Consider the following 15,752-nt stretch of genomic DNA (forward strand, 5'->3'; position numbering starts at 1 on the left):
GACAGGAGAATGTCATAAAACCAAACAACGGCATGGAGGAGGGGCTGCCTCGTGAAGACGATGAACATAATTTTACTCTGATTTGGTCTCTCTTTTGCTTTCCTGTTGTTGATATCTATATTTATCTTTTCCAATAATCACCCCATATATGCACATTTTCATCCGTTTCAATTCAGGTAAACTTGGGAGGAAAATGTGCCAAAACGTTTAGAGTGGTTGTCGTTGACCGAACGGGGTTATGAATGATTAATGTTCTTCTTTCCGTTTTTCTGCGTTTTCCAAGCGTTCCTCAATGAACCTTGTATCTCCCTTCTGATAGGATAAAGCGAACTAAACTTTTGAAGTAGATTATGATAGATCTGTGTGTCGGCGCTCACTCTTTGCTTGGTCTCTTCAGCCACGTCCCCAACCCAGAGGACTGAGAGGACTGTTGAGGGCAGAAAGCCCGCGAACCAGGGGGAGCCCGCGGCGGGGAGACCCCGGGAGTCCGCGGGGGCCTCTCTGGAGAGCGGCTCTGCGTCATGTGGGCGCCGCCCTTGCAGGGCCAGAGCACAGGCGTGTTCCGAGGTCTTGGCAGCCGTCGGGGCGGCAGGATTTCCGCGGTTGTGTAACGGCCCCTCGCGGGCGCCGAGGCCTGGGCTGCGCATCCCCCCTCGGCCCTGTCCCCGCGCTCCGGCTGCCGCGCCATGGCGGGGAGCGGCGGGGCCCACGGCGCGCTCTCGGAGCACACGCTCCTGTTCGACCTGCCGCCCACGCTGCTGGGCGAGCTGTGCGCGGTCCTGGACAGCTGCGACGGCGCGCTGGGCTGGCGCGGCCTGGGTGAGTGCGGCCCGCCGGGGACGCGTGGGGCGGGCCGGCTGGGGCGGCGGGGGGCTCCCCGCGCTCGGGCGCGCTTGGCGCCGCCCTGGGCAGCTGGGGCTGGCGCGGCTCCCGCGAGGTTCCGACGGGGGAATCCGCCCCTTCCTCTCCCCGGGAAGGACACAAAGACTCCCTGAGACCCAGACACTAGATCCCCTTTTTTTCAAAGAAACTTTGGGTCGATCGCTACATGAAGTGAGCGGAGGCTTGGGAAAGACAAACCGCGTGAAAGCATCTTGTGTTTGTAAACGGTTCTAGCCTTACTCGGTTCGCCATATATGACGTCTTGCCATTGCAAAATCACGCCAGAATACAATTTTCATATTAAAACATGTTTGGAACTTCAAGATATTGATCCTTTGGTGTTTACAATGTATCCTCAACTTAATTTCAAGTGAATTGCTACAGTAAGATACTACTTTTGATTAATGTGGCTCCTAGTTTTGTTAATTATACATATCTTGTTTATTTACTCAAATTAGTGGAATAAAGATTTATGCTAAAGAATGACTTTTTATTATTTTACTTATTTATTTATTTTGAGACAGGCTCTCACTTTGTTGCCCGGGCTAGAGTGCTGTGGCGTCAGCCTAGCTCACAGCAACCTCAAATTCCCGGGCTCAAGCAATCCTTCTGCCTCAGCCTCCGGAATAGCTGGGACTACAGGCATGCGCCACCATGCCCGGCTAATTTTTTCTATATATTTTGTTGGACTATATATTGTCCAACTAATTTCTTTCTATTTTTTAGTAGAGACGGGATCTCATTCTTGCTCAGGCTGGTCTCCAACGCCTGAGCTCCAACGATTCTCCCGCCTCGCCCTCCCAGAGTGCTAGGATTACAGGCGTGAGCCACTGCGCCCAGCCGAGAATGGCTTTTTATTTTAATCTAGAAAATTAGCTTCCAAATTTCATTTTATGCAGACATTAGAAAGTTGAGGCCGGGCGCGGTGGCTCACGCCTGTAATCCTAGCACTCTGGGAGGCCGAGGCGGGCGGATCGTTTGAGCTCAGGAGTTCGAGACCAGCCTGAGCAAAAGCGAGACCCCGTCTCTACTAAAAATAGAAAGAAATGATATGGACAGCTAAAAATATATATCAAAAAAATTAGCCGGGCATGGTGGCGCATGCCTGTAGTCCCAGCTTCGCGGGAGGCTGAGACAGAAGGATCGCTTGAGCTCAGGAGTTTGAGGTTGCTGTGAGCTAGGCTGACGCCACGGCACTCACTCTAGCCCCGGGCAACAGAGTGAGACTCTGTCTCAAAAAAAAAAAAAAAAAAAAGAAAGTTGAGCAACTGCCTGTTGGAAGTGTCATCGGAAATAATTCAGACAAAAATCTTTGTTTTGTTAAGTACTAGAGTTTTTATTTAGATTTGATACTCCATGATGTCATATTTAATTTTCATTGAAAATAACATATCAAAACAACTTAGCTTTAATGACCTGAAATAATGATTTTTCTTACCAAGAATAGCAGAGGACCTAGGAGGAGAAAATTTTCTTTGTGTTAATGAACAATATGGTCACACTTTTTCGAATTGTGGCATTGGGCCTCTAATTGTGTAAAAATTGTTTATATCTTTTTAAACTGTAATTTTAAATTATGGCTCTTAAGTAAAAATCTCTGAAAAGGGCATTTGACCCTACTTTCTAGAAAACATAGAGATTTGCAGTATGCATTTGAGGGATAAGATCTCTTGCGCACCAGATATTTTTGAGATTGATCATGGCATGGGCAGTATTTACACCCATAGATTTCCTACAGTTACTGAATTTGTGAAAGAAAAATGTTTTTATTCCAATCCACAGGTAGTGAATGAGGCCAGGTTGATGTCATAAATGAATGAAGCGGGTTAGAGACTATGAAAATGGAAGCACATATGTCCTATCTAAAAGGACAGTCAGCATTCAGTCCCTGGTCAGTGCTACTGTTCAGGAAGTCCAGCCCAATGTTGCTGGATATTCTCTCTCTGTCTCTCTCTCAAAACAATTGAAATCCAGGTAGTCATGCTTTAGGTGAGTTGTCTCATATAACTCCTGTAATCATGCTACGAGTCGGGTGCTGTTATCATCACCAGTGTTTTAACAGGTGGGCAAATTGTGGTACAAATTGGTCAAGTAACTTGCCAAAGTTTACACAACTGGAAGTGGCAGCTCAGACAAAGGCAGATCATATAAGCAGCCTATATGACATGGTCAGTGTGTACAGGATAATGTAAGTCAGTTCTTCACAAACTGAAGTCACTTATGCAGTATTTTAAATATACAGATGCCCAGGCACCACTCTAAAGCTGCTGATTTAGTAGATTAGATTTGATTTTTTTCTAATCTTTCTTTTTTTGTCAAGCTCGTGAATAACTGATGCACAGCTTGATTTGGAAGCCACCACTTAGGTCGAATTCTCTTCTTTATAGCTTCTTAATATAACAGTTATTTTGCTACATCCTATCAGTACTTAATTCTTTTTATCTTTAAACATATTCTACATATTACTCTTCAAATCACTTTTGCCAAGCATTGTTATTAAAAATAGTATAGTGACAAGAAAATGTATTCTCTGGTTAACATTGATGACTTTATATGGCTTGATAGTGAAGCCCAAGGAGCCCAAGTTGGAAAATGTTATTGACCTCACAGACATGATAACGTATATACAGAACCTTTGGTGACAACTCATTTCATTACATTACCATAGATTGGCATTTAAATTAAATTGCTTAGAGCAGCTGACACAGTAAAACCTCTCAACACTTATAATACACTCAGAGAGAAATCCTTTTTACAGATACTGTAGAATAGGCTTCAATTTTCTTCCCCTTAAAAAAGGAAAGGAAATTATCATATAAATTATTATTAATTACTGTAAAACAAGTTAAATGAAAAATCATATTAAATGTGCATTTGAATATTCAATAAAGATTTAATATAATAGTAGTAGTAGTAACAATAATAAAGCTGCCACCTATTGGGTGTTTACTATTGGCCATACACTGTGCTAAATATTTTACCTGGATTATCTCATTTACTTACAATAAAAATTCATGAGGTAGATATTCTTCCTATTTCCATTTTTTAGATAGGGAAACTGATTCTCAGAGTCTAAGTAATTTGCCTGGAGTCACAGTCTGTTTAATGGCAGACAAGGCTTCCCCCCAGATGGTAAGACTCCAGAGCCTATGTTCTTTTTTTTCTTTATTTTTAAGTAGACTTTATTTTTTTAGAACAGTTTTAACTTCACAGAAAAATTTAGAAGATAGTATGAAGAGTTCCCATATATTCTGCATCCTTTGCATATACCCTGCACCCAGTTTCCTCTGTTATTAACATCTTACATTAGTATGGTGTATTTGTTATAATTTGATATATTATTATTAATATTAACTAAAGCCCACACTTTATTTAGACTTCCTTTGTTTTTACCTAATGTCCTTTCTCTGTTCCAGAATTCTTTCCAGGATACCCCATTACATTTAGTTGCCATGCCTCCTTCTGCTCTTCTTGGCTGTGATAGTGTTACAGCCCAACAGGGTTGTGTTGTCCACTTCTCAGAAAAGAGCCAATACACTGAGACAGCTGAAGTTGCAGTGGAGAAACAGTTTAATATCACAGAGTGCCAAGCAAGGAAATGGAAGGAATTTCTCAAATCCATTTCTCCCGAAAATTTGGGAGAGAGGGTTTTTAAAGACAGTTTGCAGGCAGAGAGCTAGGGAATTGGGTCTGCTGATTGGCTGGGTTCAGGCTGGAACCATAGGGGTATAGAAATTGTCATCGTGTGATGAGTCAGTTCCTGGGTGGGGGTCGCAAGACGAGTGGAGTCAGTTTGTTGGTAGGGGCCACTGGTCTGGGTGGGTCAGCCAATCCACTGGAATGCAGGGCTTGGAAGACATCTCAAACACTAGCTTTAGGTTTCACAAGAGTGATGTTATCTATGGGAATGATTAAGAAAGTTAAGAATCTTTATGACCATCAGCTGTGTGACTCCTGAGTAGCAATTATAGCACAGCAAACTAGAAGACAATGGCTGGTTATTATTATTATTAACTACGCCTGTGCCTTTGCAGAGTTCAGTCCCCTATCACAGTTCTCACCTTGCACCTCTTTATTACTTTATAAAGTGTGGTTTCAATAGTTTCTCAGACTTTTCTTGTTTTTAATGTCCCTGAAGTTTTGAGGAATACTGGTTAGTACTTGTCTATTATTTTGTAGAATGTTCCTCAGCTGGTGTTTGTCTAACGTTTTTCTCATGATCAGACTGAGGTTATGTATTTTGGGGAGGAAGACCATAGAGGTGAAGTGCCATTTTCATCACATCATATCAAGGGTACATAGTATTTACATGAGTTGTCACGGTTGATGTTAACCATGCCTAAGATAGTGTTTGTCAGATATCTACACTGTAAAATTACTCGATCCCCCTTTTCATACTGTACTCTTTGGAAGGAAGTCACTATGTGCAGTCCCCACTTAAGGAGTGGAGAGATATGCCTCCTCTCCCTGAAGTGTAGTGGAGCCTGTTTTGTAACCACTGTGTTATTTCTCCATCTTACAATGTTCTCTCTAGATCTCACTTCTACTCTAAGCTACCACTCCATTTCTCTGTTCCTCTTCATGGTAAAATTCCTTAAAAAGGCTGTTTATACTCCAGTTTCTCCATTCTTCCTTGAACCCTCCCCAGTCAGGCTTTTACTTCCCACGCCTCCATTGAAATTGCTTTTGTCTAAGGTCACCATAGTTAAATCCAGTGGTCAAAGTTCCCATTTTATTTGACACAATTGATCGCTCCTTCCTCCTTGAAGCACTTTTTCTTCTTCTAGAACATTGCACTCTGCTTACTTTCCTCTCTCCTTACAGAATGCTCTTTATATTTAAAAGTATCCCTGAGCTTAGTCCATGGACCTCTTCTCTCCTGTTTATGTGCTATATTCGCTACCTTCTAAATTCCGTCTATATGCTAAGGGAGAATGTTAGGTTCATCCATATTTGTCTACGTGACAAACATCTTCAACTTAACAGTCCAGAAATGCTCCCTCTACCCCTCCCAAGGTTTTCCCATCTCAGTTAATGGCAAACCCACCCCTGGCTTATTCAGGCTGAAAATATTAGTCTTTTGTGACTTGTCACTTTCTCTCACAAACCACATCCTGTCTGTCGGCAAATGATGCCCTTGACTCTGCCTTCAGGATCTGCTTCTGACAACTGCCACTGTAGCCATCCTGGCCCAAACCACAGACAGACCCCCCCCATCCCAGATTATTTTAGCAGTCTGCTGACTGGACTCTCCGCCACTGACCTTGTCCTCATCAAGTCTCTTCAACACAGCAGTCAGTGAGCCTGTTAAACGTGTATAGTACATCCTGTCCTTACCCTGTTCGGAACTCTCTTAGTAGCTTCCTATCTTATTCAGAATAAACACTGAAGTCCTACAGAGCGCTTCTCACTTCCTTCTCCTTGTTTGCTCAACTCCAACCACATTAGCCTCCTTGTTCCTTGAACATGCTAGGAATGTTTTTCCTGCCAATAACCTTGAGGCTTGCTTCTTCTCTTCCTTCATGTTTTTGCTTAACTGTTACCTACCCTGATGGCTCTTTTACAATTGACACCCCAGTCCCTTCTGTCCCTTTCCTGCTTTATTTTTCTCTGTGTCATATATCACCTCTCACATACTTCATATGTGCATGTATAATGTAAACATATATACATATGTAAATGTATATATGTTTGTTTGTTTATTGTCCATATAGAAGTAAGCTTCAAGAGGGCAAAGACTTTTACTTGTCTTGTTTCCTGCTGACTCTGTTAATGGATAAAAACAAAACTCTGTAAAATAATTTAAGGAGGCTTATTCTGAGCCAATGAGTGACTGTGGCCCAGGGAAAAAAATCTCAGGAAGTCCTGAGAAAGTGAGCACAAGGCAGTTTGGTTTTATGCATTTTAGGGAACACAGGAATTGCAGGTAAAATCATAAATCAGTACATGGAAGGTGTACATTGGTTTGGCCCAAAAGGCAGGACACCTTGTGTGTACGGAGGGGTACAGATTATAGGTGGATTCAGAGATTCTTTGATTTGTAATTGGTTAAAGGAATAAAGCTTTATCTAAAGGCTTGGAGTCAGTAGAAAGAAAAATTTTAAGATAAGAAAGTCTGCTAATTGTAGAGCAAGCCACAATATAGGATTCAAAGTGATCTGTTAAGCAAATTGATGACCTATAGGTGTGGCTTAACCTTTGCCCTGCATGGCCTTAGACCTTGTTTTATTTATTTATTTATTGAAACAGTGTCTCGTTCTGTCACCTGGGCCAGAGTGCCATGACATCAGCCTAGCTCATAGCAACCTCAAATTCTGGGGCTCAAATGATCCTTCTGTCTCAGCCCCAGAGTAGCTGGGACTACAGGCATGCACTATATTAATAATTTAATATCTTACTGTCACTAAGCATCTGTTTTGTCAGTCTTATGATCTCTATTTTAACATTAATGTTCATCAGTTGTTGCATCTAAACTCCAAAAGGAAGGGGGTATAACCAGGCATGGCTGACCTCCCTTTCCATCATGGCCAGGAACTCAGTTTTAGGGTTTTTCTAGGGTCCCTGTGGCCAAGAGTGGGTACATTCTGTTGGTAAGGGGCTTAGGATTTTATTTTTAGTTTACACTTTCTTAGTGTCTAAAATTGTACCTGTCACAGAGCAGGCATTCAGTAGTTATCTGTGTTTTGAATGAATCAATGAATGAACAGACACCTATTAAACATCCAAAACCTCATTGGGCAGAATCTTAGACAAAACACTATACTAAATACATCACGGTCCCTGCTTGTAAGGATTTTCCAACTTAATGTGGGCGACAGACCTATACAGATGCTGTAAAGAAGTTTAACAAGGGAAGAATGTGTGGGGAAATAGTACTGACTGTCACCTGGATATGGAATTACACAGCTTCTATGTTGCAGACTGTAACACTGGTGTGGAGGGTGAACTGTGCTTAAATTCTCTTCCAGAAGTAATGTTAGGTCCTTACCTGTATCTAGGATTAAGAGAGCAGGACAGAGGGGAACCTGAGAAATTATGTACAGCCCTCCTCAGTCATGGAATATGAATCCTACTCAAGTATGGGGTCAAAGGTACACATGTGCTTTAAGTATGGATAAGAACTATTTCTTGTAAAATTTGTTAACTAGTGAGTGTTAATGTTTACAGTCTCGTATGAAGCATACAGCTAACTTAACACTTTGAGTTTTGTTTAGACTTTTTTGGAATTAAAAATATCTTTAATTTTAAAGGTTCTTTTTAGAAATTGCCTAATTCCTTTATGTGTTTTGTAGAAGAAGAGCATAACCCATTATGTTGTCTAAAAATGAGCTTTGTTAAGAAAGCACTCTTAACTTCCTAGGGGTTTTGGCATGTGGTTATATGCAAATACAAAGATTCCAAATAGGGGTGTGTTGCGTTTTGGGAAAAACCCCTTCAGAGACATATTTGCATATGGAGACATGGTTTCTGCAACTGAATTCCCCAGTGGTTAGCACTGCATAGATAGTCCTGCACTCTTAAAACAGCCTTCAAGGACTTTTTTGCATTGAGTGATTAAGCAATCCATATCTCCAGATAAACTGATCTCTGAACTTCTTAGGTTGACTTTTTGCTTTATATTGTGCCAAGATGACTTTCAAAAAAAGATTTACCTTTCAAAAAAAATGGTTTTAAACATTGCTTAACTACAGCATATTTTTCTTAAATTACCTTTTCAGCTTAGAATGCTCTTAACTTTAAGAACACAATTAGTCATTGAGAACTTCCCTCTTTATTTTTATTTGATTTGTACTGTGAATAAAGGGACCGAGTAAGGAAAGATTGGAGAAAACTATGAATATTCAAGACTGTAATTAACATGTCAAGATTTTGCATTCCTGTTGCATCAAATTGGAGCTATTATTTTATAGAATTTGATCTAAATGAATTATACATTTTATGGATGCTAATAATACTCTTTAGTGGTGTTTCTGTTCAGAATGCATCATCATTAGAGAAAAGCTATTAAGGTTGCACTGTGAATCACCAGAGAAAGAGAAAACATATTTCATTTCTGTCTCTGGAAGCAATCCATGCATACAGGCAGTATCCATTTTAACTGAGCGGGGTCAGTTTCTCACCATGAACTATAATTAGAAAAATGCCTTTGCCTAATTTAGCTTTCCTTAGATTTAGTACAAACTCAGAACCTTTTGCCCCTGGTCAGTATTAGGGAACTAAAAACCCCAGCTCATTTGGCATCTGTTCATTCATGTTCCAGCTGAATCTCAGTAATGTGCTTAAGGGACAGCATCTTAGATAGCAGTTTCTCAGCCAAGTCACAGGATGGAAGAGAACAGAATCATGGCCTGCTGCACTTTTAAAAGGGAAATTTGGAAATTAAAAACAGAACAAAACTGGAAATGGAATTGTGGAAATTAACTCTCTATTTCCTTAATAGTTATAAACTGTTCCTTTCCTACTATGAGAATTGTTGTGAGCTATAAAATGTTTATACCTTTTTATGTGTAAATATTTTATCTGAGACTCCTGCTACTATTACCACCAGATGGATCTTCTAAAAAGCAAACCTGTCATCTTTGCATCACCTTTTCAGAAATTTCAGACAGGTCTCACTGCTTTCAGAATGAAATTTTAAGTCCTTACGCGAACACTCAGGGCCATTCAGCTAATATGTATTGAACATCTACTATGTGCCAAGCACGTTCCTGGAGATACAAGGTCACGTAGAGACTTCATGGAATTTGTTCACTTTTTCTTTATCCTGAATCTTCTGCTTTAAGCATGCTAGTCTCCTCTTTGCCTCCTTGTGCCCTCTTCACCGTTTCTGGAACAATTTTCCATCTGACAGACCCTCCCTTTTCCCTCAGCCTAGTTAAACCTTGCCTCAATCATCCTCTGCTGCAAAGTTAGCTGAGGTTTTGTCACCTTTCTGTTCCTGCCCTGATTGTGGTAGCCCACAGGAGCGTCTTTTCTCTTCACCCCTGTGAAATTATGTGCGTATTTCTTATTCCAAAGATTCAACTATTTTTTTTTAAAAGGGAAGAAGCCTGTTGTATGTTATGTAAATATTCATTATTATTCATTTATATGGTACATTATGCCTAATACTCTGTAAATATTAGCCAATTAATTTTCTAATAGGAAAAGAAGAAACCTAAACTTTCCCTTTGCTGAAATTTGATAGAGTTCTTTTGTTTGGAATGCTAATTTTGAGACTGAGAAGTGTTTAAAGACTAGACGTATTTTAAAGTCATTGCACATATAATTAGCAGGTCAAAGAAGAGCAACCGAATTTAGTATATGTTTTAGATGGGACTACTTCAAAGAACACTTACTAATGAGAAGTTTGAGGTTGTTCAGTGAGACTATGTCTTGCCTGGAGTTGTGTCATAAGCCGATGGCAGAGCCACCACTGAACACACGTGTTCCTACAGTGACCCAGAGGCCCACAGGGAAGCTCTATTTTGACTGAAGACTTTTCTCCTTAGAAGACAGGACAGCCAGGTGGGGTGGCTCATGCCTGTAATCCAGCACTTTGGGAGGCTGAGGTGGGAGGATCCCTTGAGCCCAGAAGTTGGGGTTACACTGAGCTATGATGGCACCACTGCACTCCAGTCTGGGCAACAAAGCCAGACCCTGTCTCAAAAAAGAAAAAAGAAAAAAAGAAAAGAAAAAGGATAGTCTATGGGACCCAGAGTCATTTTCTTCCCAGGGTAGCATACCCTATCTAATACTTCTTTAAGAATTGGCCTTTCTTTAGAAATACTCATAGTTTTAAACTTGGGTGAGGCTCCAGAAACCACCCCTCCAGGAAACCTTCCCTGGTATTCCCATCTTTTGTTAGGGACCTGTCTTCATGCTCCATGCACACTTGGTGCATGCAATTACCGTACATAGAAGATACTTAACAAATGTTTGAATGACACTGATTTGCAGTATTTTTCTCAAGAACTTCTAGAAATAGCTAAATAAAGTGTTTGTGAAAAATGTGCCTTAACCAAATAGGTAGATTACCTCTCATCAGAAAGAAGTATATTATTAATAAAATAACATTACCACATCTTGCCAATATTTTTGCTTTAAAGGCCTTCTTTTCTTTCTTTCTTTCTTTTTTTTTTTTAAGCAATGTGCCATCTAAAGCATATATTGGCATTTGGACAGTCCTTGCCTCTTTGTGACACGTCATCTCCTCAAAGAGATGAGTAACGAATATATTCTTACCAAAAAAACTTAAAATATGGAGGAAGGGCAAAGACCTTCCCACTCAATGATGTCAGACATTTTATTGTAGCTATTTTTCTTTCCTTACAGCCTAAACATGCATTCAGATAGAATGCCTCAACTTTATCTTCCCTTGTTTGATATACAATCACAAAAGTTTCCCCTCCCTTTAACTCTATTCTGGTACAAGATGTGACTGAGTAATAGAAAATTCAAGATACAACTTTGTGTGTATTAGTCAGGATAGACTAAGTTATGCTGCAGTAACAAGCACCACCAAGATCTCAGTGGTTTAACATAGCAGAAATTTACTTTTTGCTCACGAGAAGAGCACTGAGAGTCCAGCACAGCTGTCCCCCATGTGGTGGCTCAGCATTCCAGACTGCTTTGATCTCAAGGCGCTCGCCTGTCAACATGTGGAGAATTGTGCCCTGGCTCTTCAATGTTTCTGGAAAAGACACATAGGCATGGCTAACTTTACAGTGCAGGGACATGTAATCCTCTTTGATGGGGTAGAGAATTGGAAATATTGTTGGCATTGGTAATGTCTGCCAAGTCTATTTTTGGTTCACAGAAAGGGGTGAAGTAATGGTTTCATATTGTGATCTCTTTCAGCTTTCAGGGTTTACTTACAGTCTCAGCAGGGGCATAAAGTTGAGGTAAATTGAATATTCCAGCAAAGGCTTATAGAACTGAAAATGTGGGGAAAGGGAATGCCATATTAAGGCAAAAGACATTGCCTTTCTGATGTCTTGATTTTAGATACTATAACTGGTATAGCAACTCCCTGAGAAATTAAAAATCTTTGGACTCTGAAACAGAATTTTAACAGAAGAGAGTTTCATAAACCTATTGCTCTTCCCAAACCTGAGCAACGGTTGGCGTTTTAAAAAGACAGCAGCCTGTAAAGAATATAGTTGGTGGACAGGGGAGTCCTTTGATGAAGGACCTTGGTTACTGCTAGAGGGCAGCTTCCACATTGTGAGTGGCAGAAGGAAAGACTGCTGAGTTCCTATAAGCAGTTATGGTGGTGTGTTGGGGGCTCTCAAGACCACTGTCAGGTCACTGCTGGATTTTATCCACAGACCTGTTTCTGGGATCCTAAATGTTTTAGTCTCTCTAGAAGGTAAAGGTATGAGGGGATGCTGCTGTCACCAGCAATGGCCCAAAGCCACATTGCTAATTTTGCTGCTCAAGATGACCAAGTTAATCTGGGAATATTATAAAAACAAGACCAACCTTTCTGTCGTTTGCTTTCTTTCTCCCTCCTTTGCCTTAAAGTACACTTTAAAATTCGGAAGTTGTGCAGTATGGCAGTATAAATTTTCAGTTGAAGAATCCTGTTAACTCAGGGCACCATAAAAACTCATATACTTTCAGTACAGTGTTCGTATATTTATACCAGATCCTAACTGAGCAATTAAAAGCCTAGTATCCTAGAAAAACATTTCCCTGATCTTACCCAGATAGTACTTTTTAATTGCTCAAAAATGCTCAATGAGACATTTAAGACAAAAACTTAAAATGCCATTCCATAAAAACTTCAACAACTGAATCTAACTGTATTACAAATGAATAATAACCACACTGAAGGGGTTGAGGAAGAAAAGAATTAACCTAAGTAACTTTGGAAAACAACATCGTCACTGGATACTTTTAGGCTAAGGACAAAAAGAATTATTATGCTCTAATTTAGTTAGTTAATATGTTTCTCACAGGGGTATGGCTTAGCAATTCTGAAGTGTTTTATTTGTATAGTAGAATTAAACAAATAAGTAAATATATTGTCAATAACAAGAGCAGCGTTTCTTACTGTTCAAGAATGAAGTTACAAATGCAGAAAGACTGAAATGTACCCTGTGATGTTGGATTGGAATCAGAGGTACCAGAACGAACTCTTGGTTTTTCATATGTATACATGTAGATAGAGAAATAAAGGTCCATGGATTAGTGCACATTCATATATCTCCTCGCTCTGTGTGCTTGGAGGGCCTAGAAGTGATAGAACCCTGGCCATGATGAGTACATCTAGCACCGGCATCTTAGCTTAGACACTAAGAAACACCTTTGTCCGATAAATAAACCAGGAATCCTTGGACAAGTAATTTATTCCAGTGCTGGGGAAGGGGAAATATAATACAAAATGAGCCCAAAAATAAAGAAGTGCTCAAAAAAAGATAGGGCTTGTCAAAAGAACACAAGAGCCAACCTAAGTGGACAAAGCTAGAACAGTTTTAGCAACAAAATAAATAATGATAGTATTGGATTTTAACCTATAGAATAAAATAAATATCCATGAGCCCATACTGATAGAAATAAAAAATTGAATAAATAAATAAATGGGGGAGAAGGGACAGCTCTTACAGAAGAGCTACAATTAATGACCATAGAAGGAAAAGGAAGAAATAGAAAATCACTGTTAAGCAAACACCACAGTGACTGTGATACATACGGTCTGCTGCTGCATGCCAGAATTGGTGGCCAAATGCAAGGAGAAGCAGGGTATTTGCATAATCTCAAGGTATCTCCCCAACATACTTGTTAATTATAAAGGGAAATTTTAAAGACAATTTTATAGTGGAAAAACCTTGCAGACACCACCTTTACCAAGCAATCAAGATAAACATTAGTAGTGATAAGACATGGATATCATAAACCTCTTGATGTTACATACTGAGGACACAGTATCATTCCATTCTTCCGAAAGACAAGGAAAGACTGAGGAACCATCACAGATTGGAGGAGATTAAGGAGAAAGAACAATTTAATTGCTATGTTGGAAACTAGATGGGACCTTAGAAAAGAAAAGGGACATAAGTAGAAAAACCAGTGAAATTAGAATAAGGTCTGCAGTTTAGTTATCACTGATCCTGATAATCGTGTCATAATAAGATGTTAACATTAGCAGAAGGTGGGTGAAGAGTATATGCTAAATAAGTTCAAAATAAAAAGTTACAAAGTGAAATAAGGCATACAGTTTACATACAAACAAGTATTCCAATGAAAGTACATTTAACTATTCTTTGTTTCTGTATTGCAATTTCCACAGCGGAGCGACTTTCAAGCAGCTGGCTGGATGTTCGTCACATTGAAAAATATGTAGATCAAGGTAAAAGTGGAACGAGAGAATTACTTTGGTCCTGGGCACAGAAAAACAAGACCGTCGGTGACCTTCTACAGATCCTGCAGGAGATGGGGCATCATCGAGCTATCTATTTAATTACAAACCATGGTAAGCACTTATTCATATAATGTGGCTCTCAATCCATCTTATAGGAATTATGATTTGTATATGTAAATATTGCATTTTATCCAAGCCATTGACTCGTCATACTATATGTCAGTGATTCCTTTCCTGCGGCTTTCATCCAGAAGGGTCCTTGTAGCTTCACATTTTCTTGTGACACTTTTTGCCCTTATTGCCTAACTTACACAACACATTCCTTTCTACTACTTCATAGTTTTGTTTTCTTTTGGGTTTTTTTTTTTTTCAGTTTTACTTGCAAACTACACTTTTTAAAATGTTTCGTTTTTAGCAGCTAATAGAATCAGTTCTGTTTTTAAAACTCTGAAACTCTTTGAGTCATAAACAGAATTAGAACCACAATCTTTAAGAAAAATATAGACTGGGTGTGGTGGCTCATGCCTATAATCCTAGCACTTTGGGAGGCTAAAGCAGGAGGATCACTTGAGGCCAGGAATTCAAAACCAGCCTGAGCAACACAGGGAGAGTCCATCTCTACAAAAAATAGAAAAATTAGCTGGGTATGATGGTGTGTGCCTGTAGTTCCAGCTACTCAGGAGGCTGAGGGAAAGAGGATTGCTTGAGCCCAGGAGTTTGAGGTTGCAGTGAGCTATGATGACACCATTGTACTCTAGCCCAGGCAACAGAGTAAGACCCTGTTTCCAAAAAAGAGAGAGAGAAAGAAAAATACAGATAATGCTATTGTTTGTTTTATCATATGATTAGAAATTAAAAATATAATTGGATTTGCCCCTTATGATACCTCCAGAATAATTTTGAGATTTTTCTTTTTGCTGCTGTTTTTACACCACAGCCTTTAACTCTGCCTTATTTACAATCCATTCCACAGTGGCCTAATTCTTCCCTTTGTCTTGTCTGTTTCTGATGCTGTGCCATGCCTTGCATTTAAAGTTCATGAAGTTTTCTCCATTTATTCTTTGTCAGTAAAAATAATCTAACATCACCTGTTCTGTCTATTCCATTTAGATTTATTCACTTCAGCAATAATTATCTTGAGTCATCTTGGGGCCATATGTTATAGACTCAGAGCTCTTAGGTTGGAACCTCTTTTGAATCAATATCTTTATTCTTTTGGCTTTTTTCATGTAGGCATCTTTTTTGTTCCATTTATTTGCGCACATGTTCTTTGGTAATATATTTAGGGCACACGAGCCCTTGCACACACAAGGAAATCCTGAGAGATTTGTACCAGAAAACTGTAGCTTCAGATGGACTTTTATTTTATAGATTTTTCATATTAATGGGATATTCATTCCCAATACATTTCCACCATGATATTATCTATATAACTTGGCTAACCCCTTTTGTCTTTTGCACACTGTTTCTTCACTTAGTTTAGTACAGCAGAATGCTTTATTCTGAAGCTGACTGAACAAGCGAA

At 39.7% G+C, this 15,752-nt stretch overlaps 1 protein-coding gene across 2 annotated transcripts in view; it reads left to right on the forward strand.

The window, feature by feature from the left end:
* Positions 1-686: 686 nt before the first annotated feature.
* Positions 687-15,752, forward strand: part of IRAK3 (interleukin 1 receptor associated kinase 3) — a 46,010-nt gene continuing 30,944 nt past the window's right edge. The window contains exons 1-2 of one of the 2 annotated variants that reach the window (XM_069490908.1): positions 687-819; positions 14,156-14,338. In XM_069490908.1, coding sequence (XP_069347009.1) covers positions 687-819; positions 14,156-14,338 — 316 coding nt within the window. The remainder of the gene's footprint in view (positions 820-14,155; positions 14,339-15,752) is intronic. The other variant, XM_069490909.1, reaches the window with a different exon arrangement.

This window comes from Eulemur rufifrons, chromosome 16 (assembly GCF_041146395.1).
Source record: "Eulemur rufifrons isolate Redbay chromosome 16, OSU_ERuf_1, whole genome shotgun sequence".
NCBI lineage: Eukaryota > Metazoa > Chordata > Mammalia > Primates > Lemuridae > Eulemur > Eulemur rufifrons.